The 24,388-nt window shown below is 40.3% G+C and overlaps 1 protein-coding gene across 1 annotated transcript in view; it reads right to left on the bottom strand.

The window, feature by feature from the left end:
• slc1a1 (solute carrier family 1 member 1) overlaps positions 1 to 23,643 on the bottom strand; it is a 97,795-nt gene extending 74,152 nt beyond the window's left edge. The window contains exon 1 of the mRNA XM_063068996.1: positions 23,426 to 23,643. Coding sequence (XP_062925066.1) covers positions 23,426 to 23,516 — 91 coding nt within the window. The 5' untranslated portion in view covers positions 23,517 to 23,643. The remainder of the gene's footprint in view (positions 1 to 23,425) is intronic.
• Between the last annotated feature and the right edge of the window lie 745 nt (positions 23,644 to 24,388).

The raw sequence follows: 24,388 nt of genomic DNA, 5'->3' as shown, positions 1-24,388 counted from the left end.
GCCATCCAAGTCTCTGTAACAGCCACAACATCATAGCTCCAAGTACTGATCCATGTTCTAAGTTCATCCACTTTGTTCGTGATGCTTCTTACATTAAAATAGACACATCTCAAACCATCGGTCTGAACACATCCCTTCTCTATCACCTGTTTATCCTCCCTCTCACACTGTCTCCAAGTTTTCTCTATATGTGAGCCAGCTGTCCCTTCCTTTCTCTTTGACTCTTCAGTGTGGTTCCCACTCCCCTGCAATTCTAGTTTAAACTCTCCCCAATAGCCTTAGCAAACCTCCCTGCTAAGATACTGGTCCCCTTCGGATTCAAGTGCAACCTGTCCTTGTTGTACAGGTTACACCCGGCCCGAAAGAGGTCCCAATGATCCATAAATCTGAATCCTTACCCCCTGCTCCAATCCCTCAGCCACTCATTAATCCTGCACCTCACTCTATTCCTATACTCACTGTTGCGTGACACAGGCAGTAATCCCAAGATTACCACCTTTGTGGTCCTGCTTCTCAACTTCCTTCCTTACTCCCTGTCGTCTGTTTTCAGGACCCCCTCCCTTTTCCTACCTATGTCGTTGGTACCAATATGTACCACGACCTCTGGCTGTTCTCCTTCCCACTTCAGGATATCGTGGACGCGGTCAGAAACATCCTGGACCCTGGCACCTGGGAGGCAAACAGCTATCCGCATTTCTTTCCTGCGTGCACAGAATCACCTGTCGGACCCCCTAACAATAGAGTCCCCTATTACTGCTGCCTACTTCCATTCCCTACCCTTCTGAGCCACAGGCCCAGACTCTGTGCCAGAGGTGCGACCACTCTTGCTTCCCCCAGGTTATCTCAATTCAGTAATCTCCAGGATATTGATATTTCAGTGATGGTGATGTCATTGAATGTTGGGGGAGAGGGGCAGGTAATCATTGTATTGGATATCCCTCTTTAGATATTGATATTGCTAGGCATGTGTGACATAAATCCTACTTGCCACCAATCATGATGGCAAGCAACGAGCAAACATGATTCCATTCAATGGAGGTTTCCCCTGATTCACATTGACTTCATTTTACGCAGGGCTCCTTTATGAAATATTCAATCAAATACTGCGTTAGTGTCAAGGGCAGTTATGCTCCTCATACCAGTGCCCAAGAAGAGCATGGTAACCTGCTTAAATAACCATTGTCCACTAGCACTTACACCCACTGTGATGAAGTGCTTTCAGAGGATGGTCATGAATTATATCAACTCTTACCCAAGGAGTAACTTGGATCTGCTCCAAACTACCTACAGTCACAACAGGTCAACAGCAGAAGCCACTCTTCCCTCAGCTGTGGAACATCTGGACAATGAAGAAGCATACATTAGGATGTTACTCATTGGCTACAGCTCAGCATTCAGTACTATCATCACCTCAGAACTAATCAATAAGCTCCAAGACCTCGGGCTCGATACCTCCATGTACAACTGGATCCTGGATTTCCTCACTTGCAGACCCCAGTGAGTTCAGATTGGCAGCAACATCTCATCCACAATCTCCATCAGCACAGCTGCACCACCAGGCTACGTGCTTAGCCCTCTGCTCTGCTCACTTAAGACTGTGGGATTAAGCGCAGCTCCAATGCCGTATTTAAGTTTGCTGATGACACCACTGTTGTTGGCCGAGTCAAAGGTGGTGACAAATTGACATCTAGGAGGGAGATTGAAAATATGGTTGAGTAGTGTCACTCAACATCAGCAAAACTAAAGAGCTAATTTTTGCCGACAGGAGGAAGAAGTTGGGGACTATGAGTTCATTTAAATTCCTAGTCATTATCATATCAGAGGACCAGCACACAAGTTCCATTTCAAGGAAGACACAGCAGCACTTCTAGTTTCTTAGAGTAAGCACAAATTCGGCATGTCATGAGAAACATTGACAGATGTACAGTGCAGAGTATCTTGACTGCTTGCCCAAACGCCAGTGCCCAAGGACTGAAAAGCCTCCACAAAGTGATGGACATAGCCCAGTTCATCATAGGAAAAGCCCTCCCCACCATCAAGCACATCTTCAAAGACTTACAGCAGCTTTAGGTCCCACGCCACCAGGTTCAGAGATGGTTATTACCCTTCAACCATCAAGCTCCTGAACCAATGTGGACATCTTCACTCACCACAGCACTGAACTGATCACCTATGGTCTCACTTTCAAGGACTCTACAACTTATGTTCTGAGTATTATTTATTTTCTCATTTATTCATTATTCTTTGTCTTTTTGTGTATTTGCACAGTTCATTTTTTTGCACTTGGTTACTTGTCAGTCTTCGTGCATAGTTTTTCACTGATTCGATTATATTTCTTTGTCCTACTACGAATGCATGAAAGAAAATCAATCACAGAGTAGTATTTGGTGACATACAGTGTACGCACTTTGTTAATAAATTGCTTTGAACTCACTTTACCTCTGGTGTTTAGCATTTTTGTCCATGTTTGGACCAGGCACATAATGAGATCAGGCGCTGAGTGACTCTGGCTAAACAACTGGATTGGCTGATGATCAAGAACGGACAAATGGATGGAAATTAGCCAGGTTGGATTTGTTCTGCTTCTTGCAGATAGGGCATGTCTGGGTAATTTTCCACATTGTCAGGTAAATGCCACTGCTGTAACTGTACTGGAACAGATAAGGCAAAGTAACGGCAAGTTCTGGAGCACAGTTCTGTGGTACTATTATCAGACTGTTGTCAGGGCTCATAGCCGTTGTCGTATCCAATGCTTGATATTTCTTGATATCTCGTGGACTGAGCCAAATTGGTTGAAAAGTGGCATCTGTCAAGCAGGGAATCACAGGAGGAAACAAGATGAATGATCCACTTTGGCATTACTGGTTGAAGATTCTTTCAAATGCTTCAGCTTCCTCTGTTTCACTGGTATGCCAGTCTCCTCCATCATTCAAAATGGGAATATACATATGTGGACACTGCTCCTACAGAGCGTTGTTTAATTATCCATCACCATTCGCAAATGGATGTGACAGGACTAAGGAGCTTAGATCTGATCTCAAACTTGAGAAAACCTGCAGATGTGTGTGTTGCTTTAGATCTGATCAGCTGCTGTGTGATTTCTTGGCTCCTGTCTATTGCATGTTGCTTATGTTGTTTGGGATGCAAGTTGTCCTGGCTTGTAGCTTCCGTAAGCTGATTTCTCATTCTGAAGTATGCCTGGTGCTGCTCCTGGAAACTTTACTGAATCAGGGTTAAGTGCATTTCACATCAAGATATTAGGCATCACCATTTCTTATTCTGAGTTCCATTAATTTCCAGACCTCGGGGTAAAATTGACTTTGACTTGAGAAATGGTGTGTTTTCTCTGCATAGTGTGTATGTGTGTGCAATGGATTGGTGAGAAGCCTGCTTACTTTTCTGGCTCTGTATAATTTCTGAAGTTCATTGGACTATTCTGAATTGTGAAAGACAAGTTATTTAACTACCATCCATAAATTAACGTCACCCTCTGTGTCCCACATGGGTTCTTAATTACCATAATTTGTATACTATCATGGTGCAAAGATTCACAGCAAACAATTTAAAAATTCTGAGTCGTAATTCAGAATGCAATTGTGCACATCATCATTCATTGATAGGGTCATCAAAGTATTGGGACTAAAGCATATACATGGATTTAAGGCATAAATCTGCAGTGAGTTATTTGAATATGGATTGCAGGCACAGGATCTGGGGGCCTACATATGTTCTAATATTCCTAGATGATTGTTTGAAAATAATGGTAATCATGCAAAAAACGAGTGATCGGAGATTCTACACAAATAGAAGAGAGGATTCAGCTTGCCTTTTACAGGGGTTGTAATTCCTTAATAAAAAAGAGTGTGCTTTTTAACACAATCAGTTACTAAACAATGTGGCCACCTTGACCATCAACAAGTTATTGCAACATCATTGCACTGTAAAATGTATGCCTTTTTAATTTTTAGAAAATATTTTTAATAAAGATTTTACCCAGGCAAGAAAATTACCACACAAATACTTGCCGCAAGCAACGTTAATGCAAATGAAGGATGGTTGGACATACATAAAACAGGAGGAGCGGAATTAGACCACTAGGCCCATCAAGTCTGCTTCAGCATTTCATAATGGGTAATCCATTTCCCTTTCAATCCGATTCTCCTGCCTTCTCCTCATAACCTTTCAAGCCCTGTCTAATTATAATCTATCAACCTCCGACCTGGCCTCCACAACTCCTGAGGCAACGAATTCCACAGATTCACAACCCTCTGGCTAATGAAATAGATCTCGATTATAAATGGACATTTCTCTATTTTGAGGATGTGCTCCCTGGTCCTATACTCTTCACATCCATGCTGTCTAAGCTTTTCAACATTTGATAGGTTTCAATGAGATTCCATCCACCACCCAACCCCCGCAACATTCTTCTAAATTACAGTGAGTACAAGCCCAGAACCTTTAATTACTGCTCATATGATAACCCTTTCATTCCTAGACTAATTTTTATAGAGCTCCTCTGAACCCTTTCCAATGTCAGCACATCCATTCTTAAATAAGGAGCCCAAAGCTTCTCACAATAGTGCAAGTGAGTGCAAGTGCAAGTACCAGTACCTCAGCCTCAGGATTACATTCTTACATTTATATTCTAATCTTTTTGAAATGAATCCTAGCAATGCATTTGCCTTCTCACCACTGATTCAACCTGCAAATTAACCTTTCGGGAATTCTACACCAGGGCTCTCAAGACTCTTGGCACCTCAGATTTTTGAATTTTTTCCCCATTTAGAAAATAGTCTATGCTTTTATTCCTTCTACCAAAGTGCATGACCAAACACTTCCCAACACTGTTTTCCATCTGCCACCTCTTTGCCCATTCTCCTAATCTGTCTAAATCCTTCTGCAGCCTCTCTGCTTCCTCAACACCATCTACCTCTCCATCTGTATTGGTATAATGTGCAAATTTGGCCACAAAGCCATCAATTCCATCATCCAAGTGATTGATATGAAACGTAAAAAGGAAATGATGCAACACAAATCTCTTTGGAACACCACTAGTCACCAGCAGCCAACAAGAAAAGGCTCCTCTTATTCCCACTCTTTCCCTCCTGCCAATCAGCCTCTATTCTTGCTAGTATCTTTCCTGTAATACCATGGACTCTCATTTTGTTTAGCATGTGGATCACCTTGTCAAAGGCCTTCCAAAAATCCAGATACGCAACATCCACTGGTCTTCCTATGTCTATATTCATGTTTTTTCAGGCAGGATTTCCCTTAAGGAAACCATGCTGACTTTGGCCTATTTTGTCATGTGCCTCCAAGTACCCTGAAACCACATCCTTAACAACCAACTCCAACATCTTCCCAACCACAGAAGTGAGGTTAACTGGCCTATAATTTCCTTTTTTAAATGCAAACAACAGGAATTCTGCAGATGCTGGAAATTCAAGCAACACACATCAAAGTTGCTGGTGAACGCAGCAGGCCAAGCAGCATCTATAGGAAGAGGCGCAGTCGACGTTTCAGGCCGAGACCCTTCGTCAGGACTAACTGAAGGAAGAGTGAGTAAGGGATTTGAAAGCTGGAGGGGGAGGGGGAGATGCAAAATGATAGGAGAAGACAGGAGGGGGAGGGATAGAGCCGAGAGCTGGACAGGTGATAGGCAAAATCGCTACATCGACGACTGCATTGGCGCTGCTTCCTGCACGCATGCAGAACTCGTTGACTTTATTAACTTTGCCTCCAACTTTCACCCTGCCCTCAAGTTTACCTGGTCCATTTCTGACACCTCCCTCCCCTTTCTAGATCTTTCTGTCTCTGTCTCTGGAGACAGCTTATCCACTGATGTCTACTATAAGCCTACTGACTCTCACAGCTATCTGGACTATTCCTCTTCTCACCCTGTCTCTTGCAAAAACGCCATCCCCTTCTCGCAATTCCTCCGTCTCCGCCGCATCTGCTCTCAGGATGAGGCTTTTCATTCTAGGACGAGGGAGATATCTTCATTTTTTAAAGAAAGGGGCTTCCCTTCCTCCACTATCAACTCTGCTCTTAAACGCATCTCCCTCATTTCACGTACATCTGCTCTCACTCCATCCTCCCACCACCCCACTAGGAATAGGGTTCCCCTGGTCCTTACCTACCACCCCACCAGCCTCCGGGTCCAACATATTATTCTCCGTAACTTCCGCCACCTCCAACGGGATCCCACCACTAAGCACATCTTTCCCTCCCCCCCTCTCTCTGCATTCTGCAGGGATCGCTCCCTACACAACTCCCTTGTCCATTCGTCCCCCCCATCCCTCCCCACTGATCTCCCTCCTGGCACTTATCCGTGTAAGCGGAACAAGTGCTACACATGCCCTTACACTTCCTCCCTTACCACCATTCAGGGCCCCAAACAGTCCTTCCAGGTGAGGCATCACTTCACCTGTGAGTCGACTGGGGTAATATACTGCGTCCGGTGCTCCCGATGTGGCCTTTTATATATTGGTGAGACCCGACGCAGACTGGGAGACCGCTTTGCTGAACATCTACGCTCTGTCCGCCAGAGAAAGCAGGATCTCCCAGTGGCCACACATTTTAATTCCACATCCCATTCCCATTCTGACATGTCTATCCACGGCCTCCTCTACTGTAAAGATGAAGCCACACTCAGGTTGGAGGAACAACACCTTATATTCCGTCTGGGTAGCCTCCAACCTGATGGCATGAACATTGACTTCTCTAACTTCCGCTAGGCCCCACCTCCCCCTCGTACCCCATCTGTTACTCATTTTTATGCACACATTCTTTCTCTCACTCTCCTTTTTCTCCCTCTGTCCCTCTGAATATACCTCTTGCCCATCCTCTGGGTCACCCCCCCACCGTCTTTCTTCCCGGACCTCCTGTCCCATGATCCTCTCGTATCCCCTTTTGCCTATCACCTGTCCAGCTCTCGGCTCTATCCCTCCCCCTCCTGTCTTCTCCTATCATTTTGCATCTCCCCCTCCCCCTCCAGCTTTCAAATCCCTTACTCACTCTTCCTTCAGTTAGTCCTGACGAAGGGTCTCGGCCTGAAACGTCGACTGCGCCTCTTCCTATAGATGCTGCTTGGCCTGCTGCGTTCACCAGCAACTTTGATGTGTGTTGCTATAATTTTCTTTTGTCTGGCTTCCTCCCTTCTTGAAGAGTAGAGTAACATTTGTAATTTTCCAGTTCTCCAGTACCATGCCAGAATTCATTGATTCTTGAAAGATCATTACTAATGCCTCCACAATCTCTTCAGCTACCTCTTTCAGAATTCTGGGGTGTACTCTATCAGGTGTAGTTGACTTCACACCTTTCATTTTTCCAGTCACCATCTCCTTAGTAATAACAACTGCCCTCACTTCTGCCCCTTGACACTGTCAAATTTCTGGCATACTCATGGTGTCTTCCACAGTGAAGACTGATGTAAATTACTTATTCAGTTCGCCCACCATTCCCTTGCCCCCATTACTATCTCTCCAATTCAATTGTCCTGTGGTTCAATATCTATTCTCACCCCTCTTCTATTCTTTACTTTCCACAAATTTTTTCTCTACTGTATGCCCTTTCTTGCTTTTTTATTAACTTTGAATTCCTTTGTCTGTCACAGTTGCATCATCCTACTTTTAGAATACTTCCTCTTCTTTGGGATGTATCTATCCTGCAGTTTCTGAACTGCTCCCAGAAACTCCAGCCAATGCTGTTCTGCCAATCCCTGCTCGTGTCCACTTCCAATCTACTTTGGCCAGTTCCTCTTTCATGGCCTGTAGTACTTTTTACTCCACTGTAATACTGATACACCTGACTTTATCTTCTCCCTCTCAAACTGCAGGGTGAATTTTATCATATCATGATGGCCGGTTCCTAAAGGTTTCACTACCTTAAACACCCTAATCATATCTGGTTCATTACACATCATCCAATCCAGAATTTCTGATCCACCAGTGGGCTCAATCACAATCTGTTCCAAAAAGCCATCTTGGACGCTTTCCACAAATTCTATCTCTTGGAATCCAGTATCAACTTGATTTTTCCCAATCCTACTGCATATTGAAATCCACTATGAATAACGTAACCCTGCCTTTTTGATATGCTTTTTCTATCTCCCATTATAATTTGTAGACAACATTCTAGCTACTGTTCAGAAACCTATAAATAACTCCCATCAGGGCCTTCTTACAATTGGCTATTGCAAAGTGTTGATGTCAGAGCAAAATTCTTTAGTACTTACTTATTCATACCCTGAGAACTTCAGTAGTTTAATAATTAGACTGTAAAAAAGCATTAAGCTCTTGTGCGATCTATAGCAATCTGCAACAACTCTGAAGCTAGCTGATAATCCCTCAAGAGTCTCGTGAAGTGCTTTGCTTGCTGATGGGCATATGGTAACTTGTGAAAGGTTAAGGCAGAGTGTATCCTGTGAGCGTTAAGCACTAATAAAGTTGTCCTGTGTCAAATCAGCAAACTGCACCCACTGATGTCAGCCCTTACCCGTTCCGCATGCTTCTGCACAGTTGCTGAATCCCTTATCAATGTAGTCTCAGCCACAACTACTACACAGTATGTGGATAACATTCCAGGACCAAAATGGCCTCAGTTTTGTCTAAAATAAAGTGTGCATCATGAAACAGCTTCTGCACACCACAGTAAAAAAAAGTTATGTAAATGTATTAAATAAGTATCCTTCCTAAATGGTATTTCCACCACATTTATTGTGCTAACCGAAGGAAATCATCACATTTTTTTTACTGTGACCTATGTTATCTCCTAATTGGTCGTAAAAGAACAGCAGTTCTTAAATACTTGTGTCCAGTGTTAGCCAGAAGTTAATTAACAGAATGTTGCAACTGAAGTACACATATTAGGCCAGATTCACTAAATGAATTGACTCTCTGCACCCAGTTGGCACCCAGTGAGGTGAAACATGCTCACTACCCTCAAGGACCATAAAATATATTTTACAGTCTATAAATGTCTATTAAAAACATATAAAAACTATTCAAATATATTATCATTGAAGGAAATAAACATTTAAAGAAACAAATACATTTAACTAAAACACACATAATTAAAAGCATTAACATGAAATGTACACAACCACATTCAAGTAGTGTTGAACCTGCCTTCCTTGGCAGACGTGCCAGGCTAGGTGGGGAGCACATCTGCTGGTCTCAATGGTAAATCCATCTACAACATGGGCTGTCATATGAGGCAGCATGTAACCTTCAGGATCTTTTGGACTCCTGCAGTTAACCACACTTAGAAATCTGAGTCTGCTAGCTGAGGGCTGCCTTCACAATTCCTGGCTATCAGTCAGCATAATTCAACCCAATTACACCAGCATGGACAGTTCATGCAAGTGGCTCACAGCGTTATTATGCCAGTCCACAATTTCTTTTTACTCCATTCTATCATTATTCATCTCCACCTAGATTGTAATTAACTGAGATTCAACCAATTGAACGAAATAATTGTTGCAAATCAGCTGCATTTAAAGACATTTGCCAACCTCTACTTCATAACACAATGCTTTGTATGTGATTTATATAGGTAGATGTGGAAGGAATACATTTCCTGATTTTGATGTCTTATGCACACTTTACGTGGCCAAAGACTGCAAAGATATCCCCAGATTCATTCTCATAAATGGAATCACAACTACCATACAAATGTAAAGGAGATCTAAAGGATCATTGAGTTCAACTTAACAAATTATCAACCAAAGAGATGTCATTGAGACAGATATATTATTCAGAATCACAATAGAACAGCTACTCTGATAACAGAATATTTAAAGGACTTGACAACTGTTTGGTTCAGCACTTCTGAGATACCAACATGACAGAGAAGTTGCAATATTCAGGCTACATCCACACTACGCTGGATAATTTTGAAAACGCCGGTTTCGAGTAAAAACGACAGGAGTCCACACTAAGCGTTTTTCAAAATATCTCTGTCCACACTAACACGGATATTTGGGCAAATCTCCTCTACTGGGCACGTACAGGACACACAGAAAACAAGCGAAGAGGGAACGGTATACTTAGTGCGCGTTTGTCTAGTTACAGAGTTGAAAAGCTTCAAAGGAATTGCTGTTGGCTGTCGCGCAGGAGGACTTAAAACTAAAAAAAAACAAATACTGGAGTGTATGGAGGCAACTGACAGGGAGTTCATGGACAGTATGACCCGACTGACGACGAACTGACTAACTCAGTTGCATTAATAAAGCACCTTGTTAAATGCATAAAACATGTCTGCATCAGTGTTATCTTGTATTTCCATACAATGTTACATTAGGCTGTTACACATCTATTGTCAGAGAAGTACTTGCATAAATAGGTAACCCACCTTCATACAAGCAAGGACAGAAAACAGGGCAAAGTGAGTATACTTATTTATTCAGTAAGCTATGGGTCAAAGTATTTGGTGAGTACATTTCTAACTCTCCTGGCTTCAGTCTCGTTGCCGTCTGTTCTGAAATTGTTAGGTTATGTGGGAGGTTGCGTTCAAGAAAACAATGAGATGTCGTTCTGCGGCCATCTGTTCTGGCACGTCATGACAACGCTTTTAAGTAGTCAAAAAAGCTCACTTCACAATTTAACTCTCACGCCATTCACACCAACTGCGCGTTATAACGGCAGTGCTTGCGCAGTACCAAGCAGAAGCAGAAAAAGCATTGTTGTTGTGCTGTTGTCATGACAGCGTTTTTAAATCTCTCCGTTTACCCTGTACACACTACAACGGATATTAAGTGTTTTTAGATTTATTCACTCTGGAGACTGTTTCTGAAAATCTCCGTTTTCGGTGGATGAAAATGCCGCTTTAGTGTTGACGGAGGGTCAAAACGAAGAGGAAAAGCTTCGTTTTCAAAATTATCCAGCATAGTGTGGACATAGCCTAAGTTTTCTCCTGTACACATTCTAACTTCTAATGATTTTCATATTATACTTTCGATAAGGATTAAGGAGAATCACCTTGATAGGTAAATATATGAACAACCTTATTCATATTGTGTAGCATGTCATGCAGTATCTTTTCGGAAAACTAATACAAGTTGACCTGGGTAATGAATAGGTCCTATATTGGCAGATAACTATTTATAGATTGACAAGTTTTGATCACAAGTTGGAAAATGCACAAAATCACCCAATGTATTAATGAGCAGCATCAAAACCACATAAAACTGCAAAGTATAAAAAGACTAAACATGGAGAGAGTGTTGTGTACTTATTGTTTCAGTTATATTTGAGTGATCTTTTAAGTAGTTTGTCCATTAAGCGTTCTTGTTCGTTTAAATAATTCATGACAGGTTATATGTAAAAATACGTGAATTGCATATGTCATCACTCTACCAAGGGATATATGTACGCCTTGTTTAAAGTAAAGCACAAAGTTAGACTCACATTTCAGACTCCCGTGTCTTCCTTTGAATTAATGTTTTGAAGTTGCAAAACATAACAGTGGCGATGAGATATTTTAAAACAAACCCGAGGCTGACCTGCTGAAGCACAGTGAGGCATTCCAGTTTTTAAAAAAAGCAGCGCATCACATGTTCTTCAGAAGAGAAGACACGATCGAGCCTTTAAAAAGGGCAGAAAATGAAAGAATTCAGGGGTTCATAAACAGTGATAATAATCATAAATTAAAAAAGAGCAGTAATGGCTGGCTACTTTGGAAAGATAGATGCATTCAATTGTTCAGCGGGTAACTGGCTCATGTATACTGAGCTAACTAACAATATTTTGAAGCAAATGAAATAGCCAATAAGAAATGAGAACCAATTTTGCTGTGTGCATTGGATTTAAAGGCATTCAGTTTGCTTCAAAATTTAACTGCTCCAATCAAACCAGAAGAAATGAGCTTTGCTGATATTGTGAAAGTAATACAGAAACATTTAGAACTGAAACCATTGTTGATTGCAGAACGTTTTAGGTTTCATAAGTGAAATCACAAAGGAGGGGAGTCCATTTCAGCTTATGTGACTGATTTGAAGAGATTGTCTGAGCATTGTCAGTTCAGTAATGGGCTTAATGATGCACTGAGGGATTGTTCAGTTTAACATTAAATGAACAGCAGCACAAAAATGGTAGATAAATGAATAATTTCCTAATCCACTTCTACTGATCTATTGCAGGGTTGTGAAATCCATTTATAAACTCCAAGTTTGTTAAAATGCAAATGGAGGAGTGAATTAATTAATGAAGAATGATATTGCTGCTTCTCTACATGTTTAGTGTCAGAGAGATCTTGAAATGGGATTTACCTTAAAAAAATTGAAAACCACTGTAGCATTTATAGTAATTCTTGTTGCCATGTTTACATTATGCCACCAGTCAGTATCTTGACAACCATAAACTATTGGTAATTTAATAAATCAAGATTAAGGACATTTAATAGCATTGATAGTTAAAGTCAAAGTTAAAGTAAAATTTATTATCAAATTCATTACCTTATTCTATCTGGAGTTTCATTTTCTTGCTTTTACAGGAATGCTCCAAGAGGACCACAACCTTGTCATACTGTCTGGAGGCTTGCGTGCCTTAATGAGCTGGAGAGCTACATTGGCTTGAATCAGGGCTTTATGCCTAGGATCTTGGTAGGGTCACCCATGCCAAACAGATCAAAGGGTAGAGGCCAGACTATGAGCGGTCCACCAGTCTTCCAGGTTCAGGGGTTCATCTCAGGGCTAGCAACCCTGACAGGTCAAACAAAACTGTTAACGGAAACAGCAATGAAGCGCGATGGTATTCCTGAGTCTCCAGCTGGGACTTGTAAGATTGACAGCAGTGAAAACCGAGAGGAAGCTACTGACATGATGAAGGAAGACCTGAACACCACCAGAGATGGAGAATCTTCATTGCTGCCTCCAATGCCAGCAGTGTAACAGGCAGTAAGTACTTATAGGAATAATGAAATACAACAGAGTTTATGAAAAACTATTCAACAAAGACCGACGAATAGCTAATGTGCAAAAGAAGATGAATTGTGTAAATAAAAGTACATAATACTGAGATCATGAGTTGTAGAGTTATTTAAGGTAATTCCGTATGTTGTAGAATCAGTTTCAAGTACAGGTGAATGCTTCGGAGCCTGATATTTATAGGGTAATAACTATTCTTGAACCTGGTGGTGTGGAACCTAAGGTTTCTGTACTTCCTGCCCAACTGTAGTAGCGAAAAGGGAGCATGGCTGAGTGATGGGGACCTTGATGATGGATGTTGCTTTCTTGTGGCAGCGCTCTCAATGTGCTCAGAGACAGGGATGGCCTGTGACTCGCCAACCCCGGACTCTGACGTGGGAGTCCTAATCCCAAGTGGCAGAGGTAAGCATCAAGCCGCATGACCTCTGTCATGAAAGCAAGAGGTAACATTTTATTCTTAACTTGAGAGGAGTAAGGCTTGGCCTTCTCTCTCACTTTATTGGATAGACCTGCCATCTCATGATCTAGTTTGCTGAATCTTCACTACACTCTTTGTGGCAAATATACCCTTTAGGTGAGGAAATGAAAATACTCAGTATTTCTCATGTGGTCTCACTAACCTCCTTTACCAAGATAACAATTATGATCAATGCACTGGCTTTTTCTGATTTACCATAGTGTTCACTCTGGCACTTCTGATCACTTCTGAAGCATTGTCTGGGATAAATTTCCCATTGGCGGGCTGATTTTATTCATGGCCTTCAAATGCATCATTATCTATAGCTTTATTTCAACCTAGTATTTTAATTGTTAATAGTTGCAGTGAGTTACTATTAACAGAAGGAGCTGAAAAGATTAATGTTACCCTCAGACAGATTTCTGTGCAACAATCTACTTCACTTAATGCTCGAAGATATATAAATGAATAAGATTCCTATGGCACCGGGTTTTTTTATGATCTCAAGTTGTCCAAGAGCACTCTACACCCAATGACACACATCTAAAAGGCAGTCACTTCAACAATGAATGGCACAGCCAGTAATTCAAAATGTGAGGCCATTCATTCAATAGTTGAATGGGATAATTTAGTCTTACGAGAATGGACAGAGAAGTCTTCTGTTTAACACCTGACCAATTACTCAAATCGAGGTGAAACATGATCCCAGTATCTACTGAAACAAAGCTGGCAGTGAAATGAGCTATACTCAAATAACATTCCTAAACTGCAATTTAGCACATCATTTTAGATTGGTCATCAATGAATAATTTTCCAGTTTTCCATAAAATTTACTTTATAAATTCTGAAACAAAGCATCTCTTTAGCCGCTCTGAAGTTCAAAGTCCTGTTTGTCATTGAACTCCTTTGATAGCTTCCATTTCTCATTCACAAGACAGACTTTATTTTCTTTAAAACAAAGAAATTTATTCATCTGAATACTAGAAGTAAGGATTTATAAAATGTATGGAATCTGCAGTTTTGCTGTGAAATATTGGCATAGATATAACTTGTATCCGGCACGTCCTGGACCCATCATATAAATATAATTGCAAAGAAAGTACGACAACACCTCTATTTCCTTCAGAGGTGTGGAGTTTCAGCATGTCATCAAAAATTTTGATAGACTTCTACATAGAAACATAGAAACATAGAAAATCTACAGCAACAATACAGGCTCTTTGGCCCACAGAGTTGTGCCGAACATGTCCCTACATTAGAAATTACTATGCTTACCCATAGCCCTCTACTTTTCTAAGCTCCATGTACCTATCCAAAAGTCTCTTCAAAGACCTTATAGTATCCGCCTCCACCACCATTGCCGGCAGCCTATTCCACACACTCACCACTCTCTGCGTAAAAACATCTCCTCTGTACCTACTCCCCAGCACCTTAAAACTGTGTCCTTTTATGGCAACCGTTTCAGACCTGGGAAAAAGCCTCTGACTATCCACACGATCAATGCCTCTCATCATCTTATACACCTTTATCAGGTCACCTCTCATCCTCCCATCACTCCAAGGAGAAAAGGCCGAGTTCACTCAACCTGTTTTCATAAGGCACGCTCCCCAATCAGGCAACATCCTTGTAAATCTCTTCTGCACCCTTTCTACGGCTTCCACATCCTTCCTGTAGTGAGGCAACCAGAACTGAGCACAGTACTCTAAGTGGGGTCTGACCAAGGTCCTATATAGCTGCAACATTACCTCTTGGCTCCTGAATTCAATTCCACGATTAATGAAGGCCAATACACCGTATGCCTTCTTAACCACAGAGTCAACCTGTGCAGCTGCTTTGAGCGTCCTATGGACTCAGACCCCAAGATCTTTCTGAACCTCCGCACTGCCAAGAGTCTTACCATTAATACTATATTCTGCCATCATATTTGACCTACCAAAATGAACCACTTCACACTTATCTGGCTTGAACTCCATCTGCCACTTCTCAGCCCAGTTTTGCATCCTATCAATGTCCCGCTGACAGCCTTCTACACTATCCACAACACCTCGAACCTTTGTGTCATCAGCAAACTTACTAACCAACCCTCCATTTCCTCATCCAGGTCATTTATAAAAATCACGAAGAGTAAGGGTCCCAGAACAGATCCCTGAGGCACACCACTGGTCACCAACCTCCATGCAGAATATAACCCACCTACAACAATCTTTGCCTTCTGTGGGCAAGCCATTTCTCGATCCACAAAGCAATGTCCCCTTGGATCCCATGCCTCCTTACTTTCTCAATGAGCCTTGTATGGAGTACCTTATCAAATGCCATGCTGAAATCCATATACACTACATCTACTGCTCTTCCTTCATCAATGTGTTTAGTCATATCCTCAATAAATTCAATCAGACTCATAAGGCATGACCTGCCTTTGACAAAGCCATGCTGACTATTCCTAATCATATTACACCTCTCCAAATGTTCATAAATCCTACCTCTCAGGATCTTCTCTATCAACTTACCAACCACTGAGGTAAGACTCACTGGTCTATAATTTCCTGGGCTATCTCTACTCCCTTTCTTGAATAAAGGAACAACATGCACAACCCTCCACTCCTCCAATACAGATGTTGAATAAATCCTTCTTGAGCTTCCAGCCGGGTATTGGTTTGATTATCACCAATGCTTCAATAGCAAACTCTGCCATCTTCATATGGGATGATGCCCGGGCATGTCTAGTCCAGTGGTATTTATACCCCCATAGTTCACCCCTCCTTATTGGTTAGTCCTCAACCAATCAGGCTTCTGCTCTCCCACCTTGTTTACAATGGAATTCCAGTTCTTACTTAGACCAAGACCTTCATCCTTGATAAAATTCTTTTCCCCTAGTTTTATTTCAATGGCTTCCTTTAGCAGGCAGTCTCAAAACCCATTGGTGCAGCACAGTAGATTTATGCCATTGCAGTCAATCCTATGGCCTTTGCAAATGCAATGTTCTTCTACCATTGATTCCTCCAGGTAACCAAAATGGATACACCTCTTGAGCTCGTTGATGCAGGTTTCCACTGTGCGTCCCATCTGGCTGATATACGCTGCTCCACATTCACAGGGAATCCTGTAAACGCCAGCCGACCTGAGTCTCAGGTCATCTTTGACCCACGTGAGCTGAGATTTGAGCTTCCTTACGGGTTTGTGGATGGTATTAATCTGGTCTATCTTCAGGATCCCAGCAATCCTTCCAGAAATCATGGAAACATAGGGGAGACAGGAAGGTCGGCCCTTTTAAGGACTCAATTGATTTCCTTAAAAAGGGTGAAGGAAAAACCAGGAAACCTAACAATGAGGAGGAACCTTCCGCTACCACCTATCTTGCTGTAGAAATACAACATCCATCATCAGAGATCCTCACCACCAAGGCCACACTCTTTTCTCACTGCTGCCATCAGGAAGAAGGTACAAAAGCCTCAGAACTCACACCACCATGTTCAGGAATAGTTACTACCCCTCAACCATCAGGCTCTTGAACCAAAGGGGATAGCTACACTCATTCTACTTCTGGTGTTCCCACAATCAATGGTCTCACTTTAAGGATTCTTTACCTTGTTATTTCATGGTTGTTATTTATCGCTATTTATTTATATCTGCATTTGCACAGTTTATTGTCCATCGATCCTGTTTACAGTTACTGTTCTATAGATTTGTTAAGAATGCCCACAGAAAAAGAATCTCAGGGTAGAAATGTGGTGACATGCATGCACTCTGATAATAAATTTTACTTTCAACTTTGACCAAAGATCAACATAAAAAATTGCTTTATATATATATTTGGCTCTTTTTGAGTTTGCTTTGAGTTCACAGCACAATGACAGGAACTCTGACCTAACAAATCAATCACAGGATGTGAGCTTTACTGGCGATGGGCAGCATTTAATGTCCATGTTAAATTGCCCCAAACCAAGGATTCAATTTAAGGGCCAACCTAAATGGTCACATGTAAACTAATTGAGGTAAAGGCAGCAGATCTTCTTCCCCTGTAAGACAGTGGTGATCCAGTGAGTTGTTATAACATCATAATGGTTTTACGATTACCATTACTGACTTTAATATCTTTTTCAAATTTCAGTTTTACATAATTGTAAATTCTCCAGCTGCCTTCATGAGATTTGAACCCACGATCCTGGGTACCTGTTTTAATAAAACCATTGTGTTTCTATGCTACTCTGGGCACAAATTAGTACGTAAGTATTTCCAAACTTTATACCAGGCAATCTCAGCAGACAAGTTTTGCAGGTGCAAGTTATAAGTTAAATGTTAGAGCTGAACTTTTCTCTTTATCTTGCATTTATTAGGGACACGTTGAGTCTCCATCATTTATTTTTGCTTCCATTAATTCTAAACGTGTCCTTCAGGCTGAAGAGACTATGAACTGGGAGTGCCATTATATCAAATTGCTTGAATAGTTACCCCATTCGGGATATTGTCTTTTGGTTGCAAATTCAAGTTTGACATACTTAAAGAAATAAATAAGGTGTATTTTATCATCTGCTCAGCCAACCAGAGGAAGGCACATTTCTCCATTCTTGTTGCAGGGTGAATTTATTTATGAGGAACAGATTAGATGAGAAATCTTGAGGTGTTTTGTTTCACAAATAGCACGGGCACTAAAAAAACAGTTAAAGCAAATTCCATTGGAATTTATGTTGATTTGTTTCCTGGAATAGAACTGACAAATATAAGAAGCCACTGTGCTCCTAATTCTTTCGAAGGCTTTCTAGTGTGTTTTGTAGTGTCCCATTAGGTGGATTTTCCTTACCCTTAGAATAAAAGTAACTTCTGAAACATTTTTTCATCTATGGATATTTTACAACCCTTCTCTGTACTTTTCTCCTGAGTTCCAAGTGGTAGAAATGTGCAGCTCTAGCCTACCAACCAACCATTCCAACCATTAACTACTCATTTCCACTTATCTACACTAATCCATTTATTATTTTTCCCTCTTTCTCCTCAGCTCTTTCAGGATTTTCCCACTCAACTCCACATTAGGTATAATTTACTGCCGCCAGTTTAACTTGCCAACCCTCATGTCTTTGGCCTGACGAAGGGTCTCGGCCTGAAACGTCGACTGCGCCTCTTCCTATAGATGCTGCTTGGCCTGCTGCGTTCACCAGCAACTTTGATGTGTGTTCCCATGTCTTTGGGATGTGAAAAGAAACCAGAGCACTAAGGTGAAATCAGCACACTCACAGGAGAACATACACGTTGCAAACTGACATCACTAGAGGTCAGGACTGAACCTAGTTCTCTGGTACTGTGGCTTTAGCAGTTGTACCACTGAGCAACTCCACGGAGTATGCAAATGGACGTTGGGTACAAAACGACCACTCCCCAACACCCATCAAAAACCCTGCCCAGTGCTCATCTAGAGTATTATTTTTGTCGTGCAATTAAATTCACCTTGAGAATGTTGAGGATGTGAGACCGTGCCCCTTCAACGTGGTCAAATAAAAATTTCTGTTCATACTCCTACTGCATTTGAAATTTCCTTCACTTCTACCAACTTCTGAGGAAGTTATCCTTAAATCGTCAATTTTCTTGAGAAGAGAATGACTTCAACTTTTTACAATGGTTGCTTTCAGGTTTTTGGTGTGCTTTTGGCTTCAAGCTCCAGTCAACACAAAAAAAATCACAGCCTGATACTTTCATTTCCAAAAAAAAAAGCCTGCCTTAAATAGTTTTCTACATGAGACTTATTTGCATGTTTTAATATCCCTCTTCTAAATATTTAGGGAAATATATAAAACAAATTCCTCCATTTTCATGAAGAGTATTAGTTGGTCATCTGCAAAAGAAGGATAATCACATTTTTTTAATGTTCATGATCATATTGAGTCATGGGCAAGGGATAAACCAATTTGCTCATTGTCGGTTTTTACATGATGTACAATGAGTGGAGACATCTCCCCAGGCTTACTTACCTCATTTCAACACAGATTTTCAAGGACAATGCCTCAATATTCATGATAGCACTTAGTTAAAATGTACTGAATGGCATCATTACACCTGCATTTTCCCAAGATCAGCAAAATGAAATGGTGATAAAAGGTCTTGGCCCTAAACATTGGCTGTTTATTCATTTCCATAGATGCTGCCTGACCTGCTGAGTTCCTCCAGCATTTTGTGTGTGCTGTTCAGCCAAAGGTCTCATGGCTGAATAAAGTCAACTCTTGACTCAGCACATATTTTAGTGTTTTCATTAAACACTAAAATGTTCAGTGGCTGCAAGGTAACGCAACATTTAGCACAACGCTTCACAGTATCAGCGACCCAGGTTCAATTCCCACTACTGCCTGTAAGGAGTTTGTATGTTCTCCCCATGACTGCATAGGCTTCCTTTGAGTACTCCAGTTTTCTCTCACAGTAAGTTGATTGGCCATTGTAAATTGTCCCACAAATAGGCTATTGTTATATTGGGGGTTGCTGGGCAGTGAGCTCGAAGGCCCGGAAGGAACTTCTGTGTGCTGTATTTCAATGAATAAATAAATGTGCACTTAATGTACTGCCATTATTTACCAAATACATAACTGCGTTTGCCATTTGGTTTTACATTCCATCATGGGAGATATCGACATGGATAATATAAAACATTTATTTATTGCATTAATTGATAGAAATGAAGAGAATTAGTTTTAGATTAGATTATGAGAACACTCAGTCCTCTCTTATTGTCATTTAGAAATGCATACATGCATTAAGAAATGATACAATGTTTTATGGCAGATAGACTAAAACCAGACCTGTACAACAGTATGTTTTCCAATGGAAATTGCTGAATTGCTGTGAGTTAAAGTATCTAAGCATAATCCATCTACTTTCCATCTTAACATTTTGTCCAACATCAAATGAATAAAATGATTCAAGTGTTAGGATCAGATGGTCAACTGTGCTGTCTACTGCCCAATTTCATTTACTGATCAGGAATGCAGTTGGCTTATTCTGGAGTCATGAGGGACTGCAGGTGTTGGAATCCTGAGCAATAAGAGATCTGCTGGATGAACTCGTACCAGCCATTATCACTTTTGTTCCTCTTTCTTTATACATGTTGGGAAAAAACAGAGTGCCACTCCATCCGTAGCTAGTTACTAAGAAACAATGTGAAGGAATGTAATGGCCAAAGTATGGATTGCTTGCGCAAAATACTGTATCTTAGTAGCCACAGTAACTGTGCTGTGCATTTAGGATTTTGATGCCCAGAAGACAAATAGCTAAATAATTGGAAATCCCAATTTAACTGGCAAACAGTCTGCTGGAAGAATTTAGTGGGTTGAGCAGCACTGGTGTGAAGAAAGAATCAGGGAAGTTTGGGCTCAAAATATTGTAGCTGTCATGTGTCAAAATCCTGCATTAGTGGTTTTGACTCAAAACAGCGAGTCAATTGCAACTAAAACCTTATGCGAAACAAAGAGAGGGGAAACAGTTACTTCAGTTTTATGCATGCATTTCCAGAATGTCTTTGGTAAATGGGGATGGAATAAATGTTGCAAAAATAACAACGGTGTTCGAGAAAACTGAAGTTAAAAAGTGCAGATGCTGAAAATTTGAAGTAATAATAAAATGTTGGAAGCAGTCAGAGTGTATTTTGGGAGAATTGAAATGCTGAATTTGATCTCACTGCACTCAGTTAGCCCCACTGACAATCCTTCCCACTCCCACTCCTGTACCTCAACACCCGCACACCACTGTTGTCCCTGCCTACACTGTGCTCTATAACCACACAGTTCTCAATAACCTTTGGCATTGTTATCAAGGCCATTCCACAAAGTAAAAGTGCAACTAGGCTTCAGACTGCGTAAACTTGCAACCCAGGCAAGGACACCCAGCATGCCTTGTCATAGCTTACGCTGTTGGAAGACCTTTAAAATTGTTTCAGGTATCTGCTACTTTACACTCAGACACGTCATTCTGATGGAATTTGAAAATAAAATGAATAAGTTTTAAAATGATTAGAAGTAATTATTTCTTTGACACAATGAAGTAATGCAATTTAATTAAAACACTGATATTAATTAACATAGATGAAAATGAAATAAAAATGTGCATTCTCTCATCTTCTTAATGACATCCAGATGTTAGGTGCACAAAGTGCTGACTTAGAGCTGAGTATCCAGATACAAAGTGCATCCGGGCCCAGAGCTCAGTGTTATTCAGGAACGACACAGGATTAAATGGTGAAACCAGGGACAGGTCAGAGTTCAAAAGGGCGATATGTGCAATTCAGGCAGTTTCACCAGCTAACCGTCAGTACATCCCAACTTGTTTCGCCCTCCACAATAGCTGCCAAACATGTTGAAGCACTTATATTTAATTATTGACTTATATTTAACAGTTTTTAATGATTTGGCTAATAGCACTAATTTGGCTAACAGCACGGAGACTAATAATACTAATCATGGTTCGCTTTTGCTGAGATGAAATATAAGCCACATGCATCAGAACAAACGTGAAATTTGTGATCATAGATAATCACGAGTGCTAATTTCAAAAGGGAATTTCATCATAGTATATTAACATCAGAACGTTGCTCAGTGATGATACCATTTAACTGTGGTACTAAATTTCTATGCAAAGAATACTGAGAGCGGAGTTGGACTGCGATAAGAGCAACCTCATAAATCTATTTCTGTCAGGTAGAACAGACTTGACAGGTTGTTTGGCAGACATAATGCACTGATGCAGACACCAGTTGTAGATGTACAGTGATAACCAAGACTTAACAGTCAGAAGACACACAGCAAAGGTTATCATTAGACAAAGGGAATATGTTATCAAACGGAGACGGATAGTTAGCATGTAAAAAGGCGATGACTGGATACTTTGGGAGAATGTTGTTGGTTTTGCAGGAATCCTTCAAATTCAATTTTATAGAATCACGTAAGAAAATATCTGTTGCACGTAACTTATAGCATATTTTGGAAAATTTAGAAAAAAGAGTAGTAATTTTTATGGATATAAAGATTTTAAAACATTACTTTATGTATGAAATTATCATTCAGTTAAATAATGAAAACCTGAAGTGTTTTCCCAGATCTAGTAGGGAATTATTTACTCTGTCAGTTAATACATACTTCAGTTATTAAATATATTATTTGTCCATACCCCTAGATAGAGGGGATAGAGGAAGGAAATTGTCTGTAGGGGACAAGTGGAAAATATTTTAAAGTCAGTTATGTGTTAGTCTCTCTCTCTCTCTTTCTCTGCCTTTGTCTCTCTCTTTGCAGAGACACTGAACAATGATAGTGTTTCTTTCTCTAGAAGACTTAAAGTAGATATTCTCAAAACATAAAGAAGGGCATCTCACACATCTTTGTTTATTCATCCAAAACTCTATTCATCCATTACAATGATATTTAAAATTATTTTTTTAAGATTTTCTGTCCTCTTATTTGCAAATTTGTTTCATATATTTGAGAGCATTCCATTTCAAGTCACTCCTGAATACCACCCAGGAGTTAAGTACCCTAGGAGTTAAGTACAGAGTGCCTCAGATCAACCCACGAAAATATTGCTTGCTCACCTTCTGAAAATATTAATTGATAATATTAATTTTTTCCGAAGATGATAACCCAATGAATTGACTGGACAGAAAAAAAGACTAAATCAAAAAAAATATAAAACACCATTTCAAATGCTGGGCCTATTGACTCTTATATTTACTGGCTGGAGCTGGATATTTAAATCCAGTGATACATATTCAAATCAAAACAAATCTATCAGGCATTTGTTATCATACAGGTTTGTAAAGGATTGGGACACTGAGATAATGGAATCCCGCAGGATTTGTCAAACCAATCAACTTCAGCATGTAAAATCAATCAGCTGTGCTGGAAGGTGCTAATATAATCACAAAGATACTGATATTATTAAGATCTAGGATACGGCCACATTTTATACTGGACTCAGTATTGTAGTATTGCTGATACTAATCCATTTTATCTCTTCCCTTACAAAGAAATAACCATTGTACAAAAACAAAATATTGAGGTTACACATGCAATGCTTACCTAACACTACAGCGAGAATTGTGCTCGTGAGCAACCAGTTCTTCCTCAAAGCAGCTTTAAAATCACATCCTTTTTTTGATTTCTTCCCCATGTTTGTTGATGATTAGAATTCAAAAGAACAAATTTAAAAATACACACATGCACACACACACGCTCACACTCAAAGACAGAGTGCTGAATTCAGTGTGAAATCCTGCTGTCTTTACTCCTCTGCACTGTATTCCGTCACTGCAGACACAGTTGTAACTAAGCACCACCCCCTTTGAATGCAGGCAGAGGAACCTAACAATGGCTACCTCTGAACATAAAACCACATTTTTAAAAGACCCTCTCCATCATATAATCGTAGATTCTGCAATTCCAATCAAGAGATGGTGAAATCAGTCCTACCAATTTCTCTCGTAGAATCCCTGGAGTATTTTACACATTAATGGTCAAATAAAATTCCTTTATTTGGGTATAAAATGGGCCTTCAGAAAAAGAGTAAGTTTTTCTTTTGCCTGAATGTTTATTTATTTTAAAATACAGGCAATCTATAGGATCTGGCAGAAGCATTTCCAGACTATCAACATGAGATTTAATGATGAGAAAGAGCAACATTGGTCACAAGGTCATTTAAGTACATCAGCAGTGTATGTTATATTTACTTGAAAATAAATGAATCTTTCTCCAAATTAATGCATATTTTTAAATCCACATTTGTTTAAAAACTATATTGTTCGATCCTTCTATCCACGAGAAAATAATCCTCATTACGTCCCATAGTCCTGAATTGCACGTGTGGATAGACATGTCAATGTATATCCTATGTGTATGTGTAGAATGTATATCCAATATTAACAAAAACTTTCATACAAAACTAGTATTAATAAAAAGTTTACCTGCCATTAACTACAGATACTTTGAACCAGGGAACAATCATTTTTAAAGTGCTCCCTAACAAAACATAAGTCAGAAAGCAAT

Source organism: Mobula hypostoma, chromosome 16 (genome assembly GCF_963921235.1).
Source record: "Mobula hypostoma chromosome 16, sMobHyp1.1, whole genome shotgun sequence".
NCBI classification, from domain to species: Eukaryota; Metazoa; Chordata; class Chondrichthyes; order Myliobatiformes; family Myliobatidae; genus Mobula; species Mobula hypostoma.
This window is presented reverse-complemented; position numbering and strand designations above follow the sequence as displayed.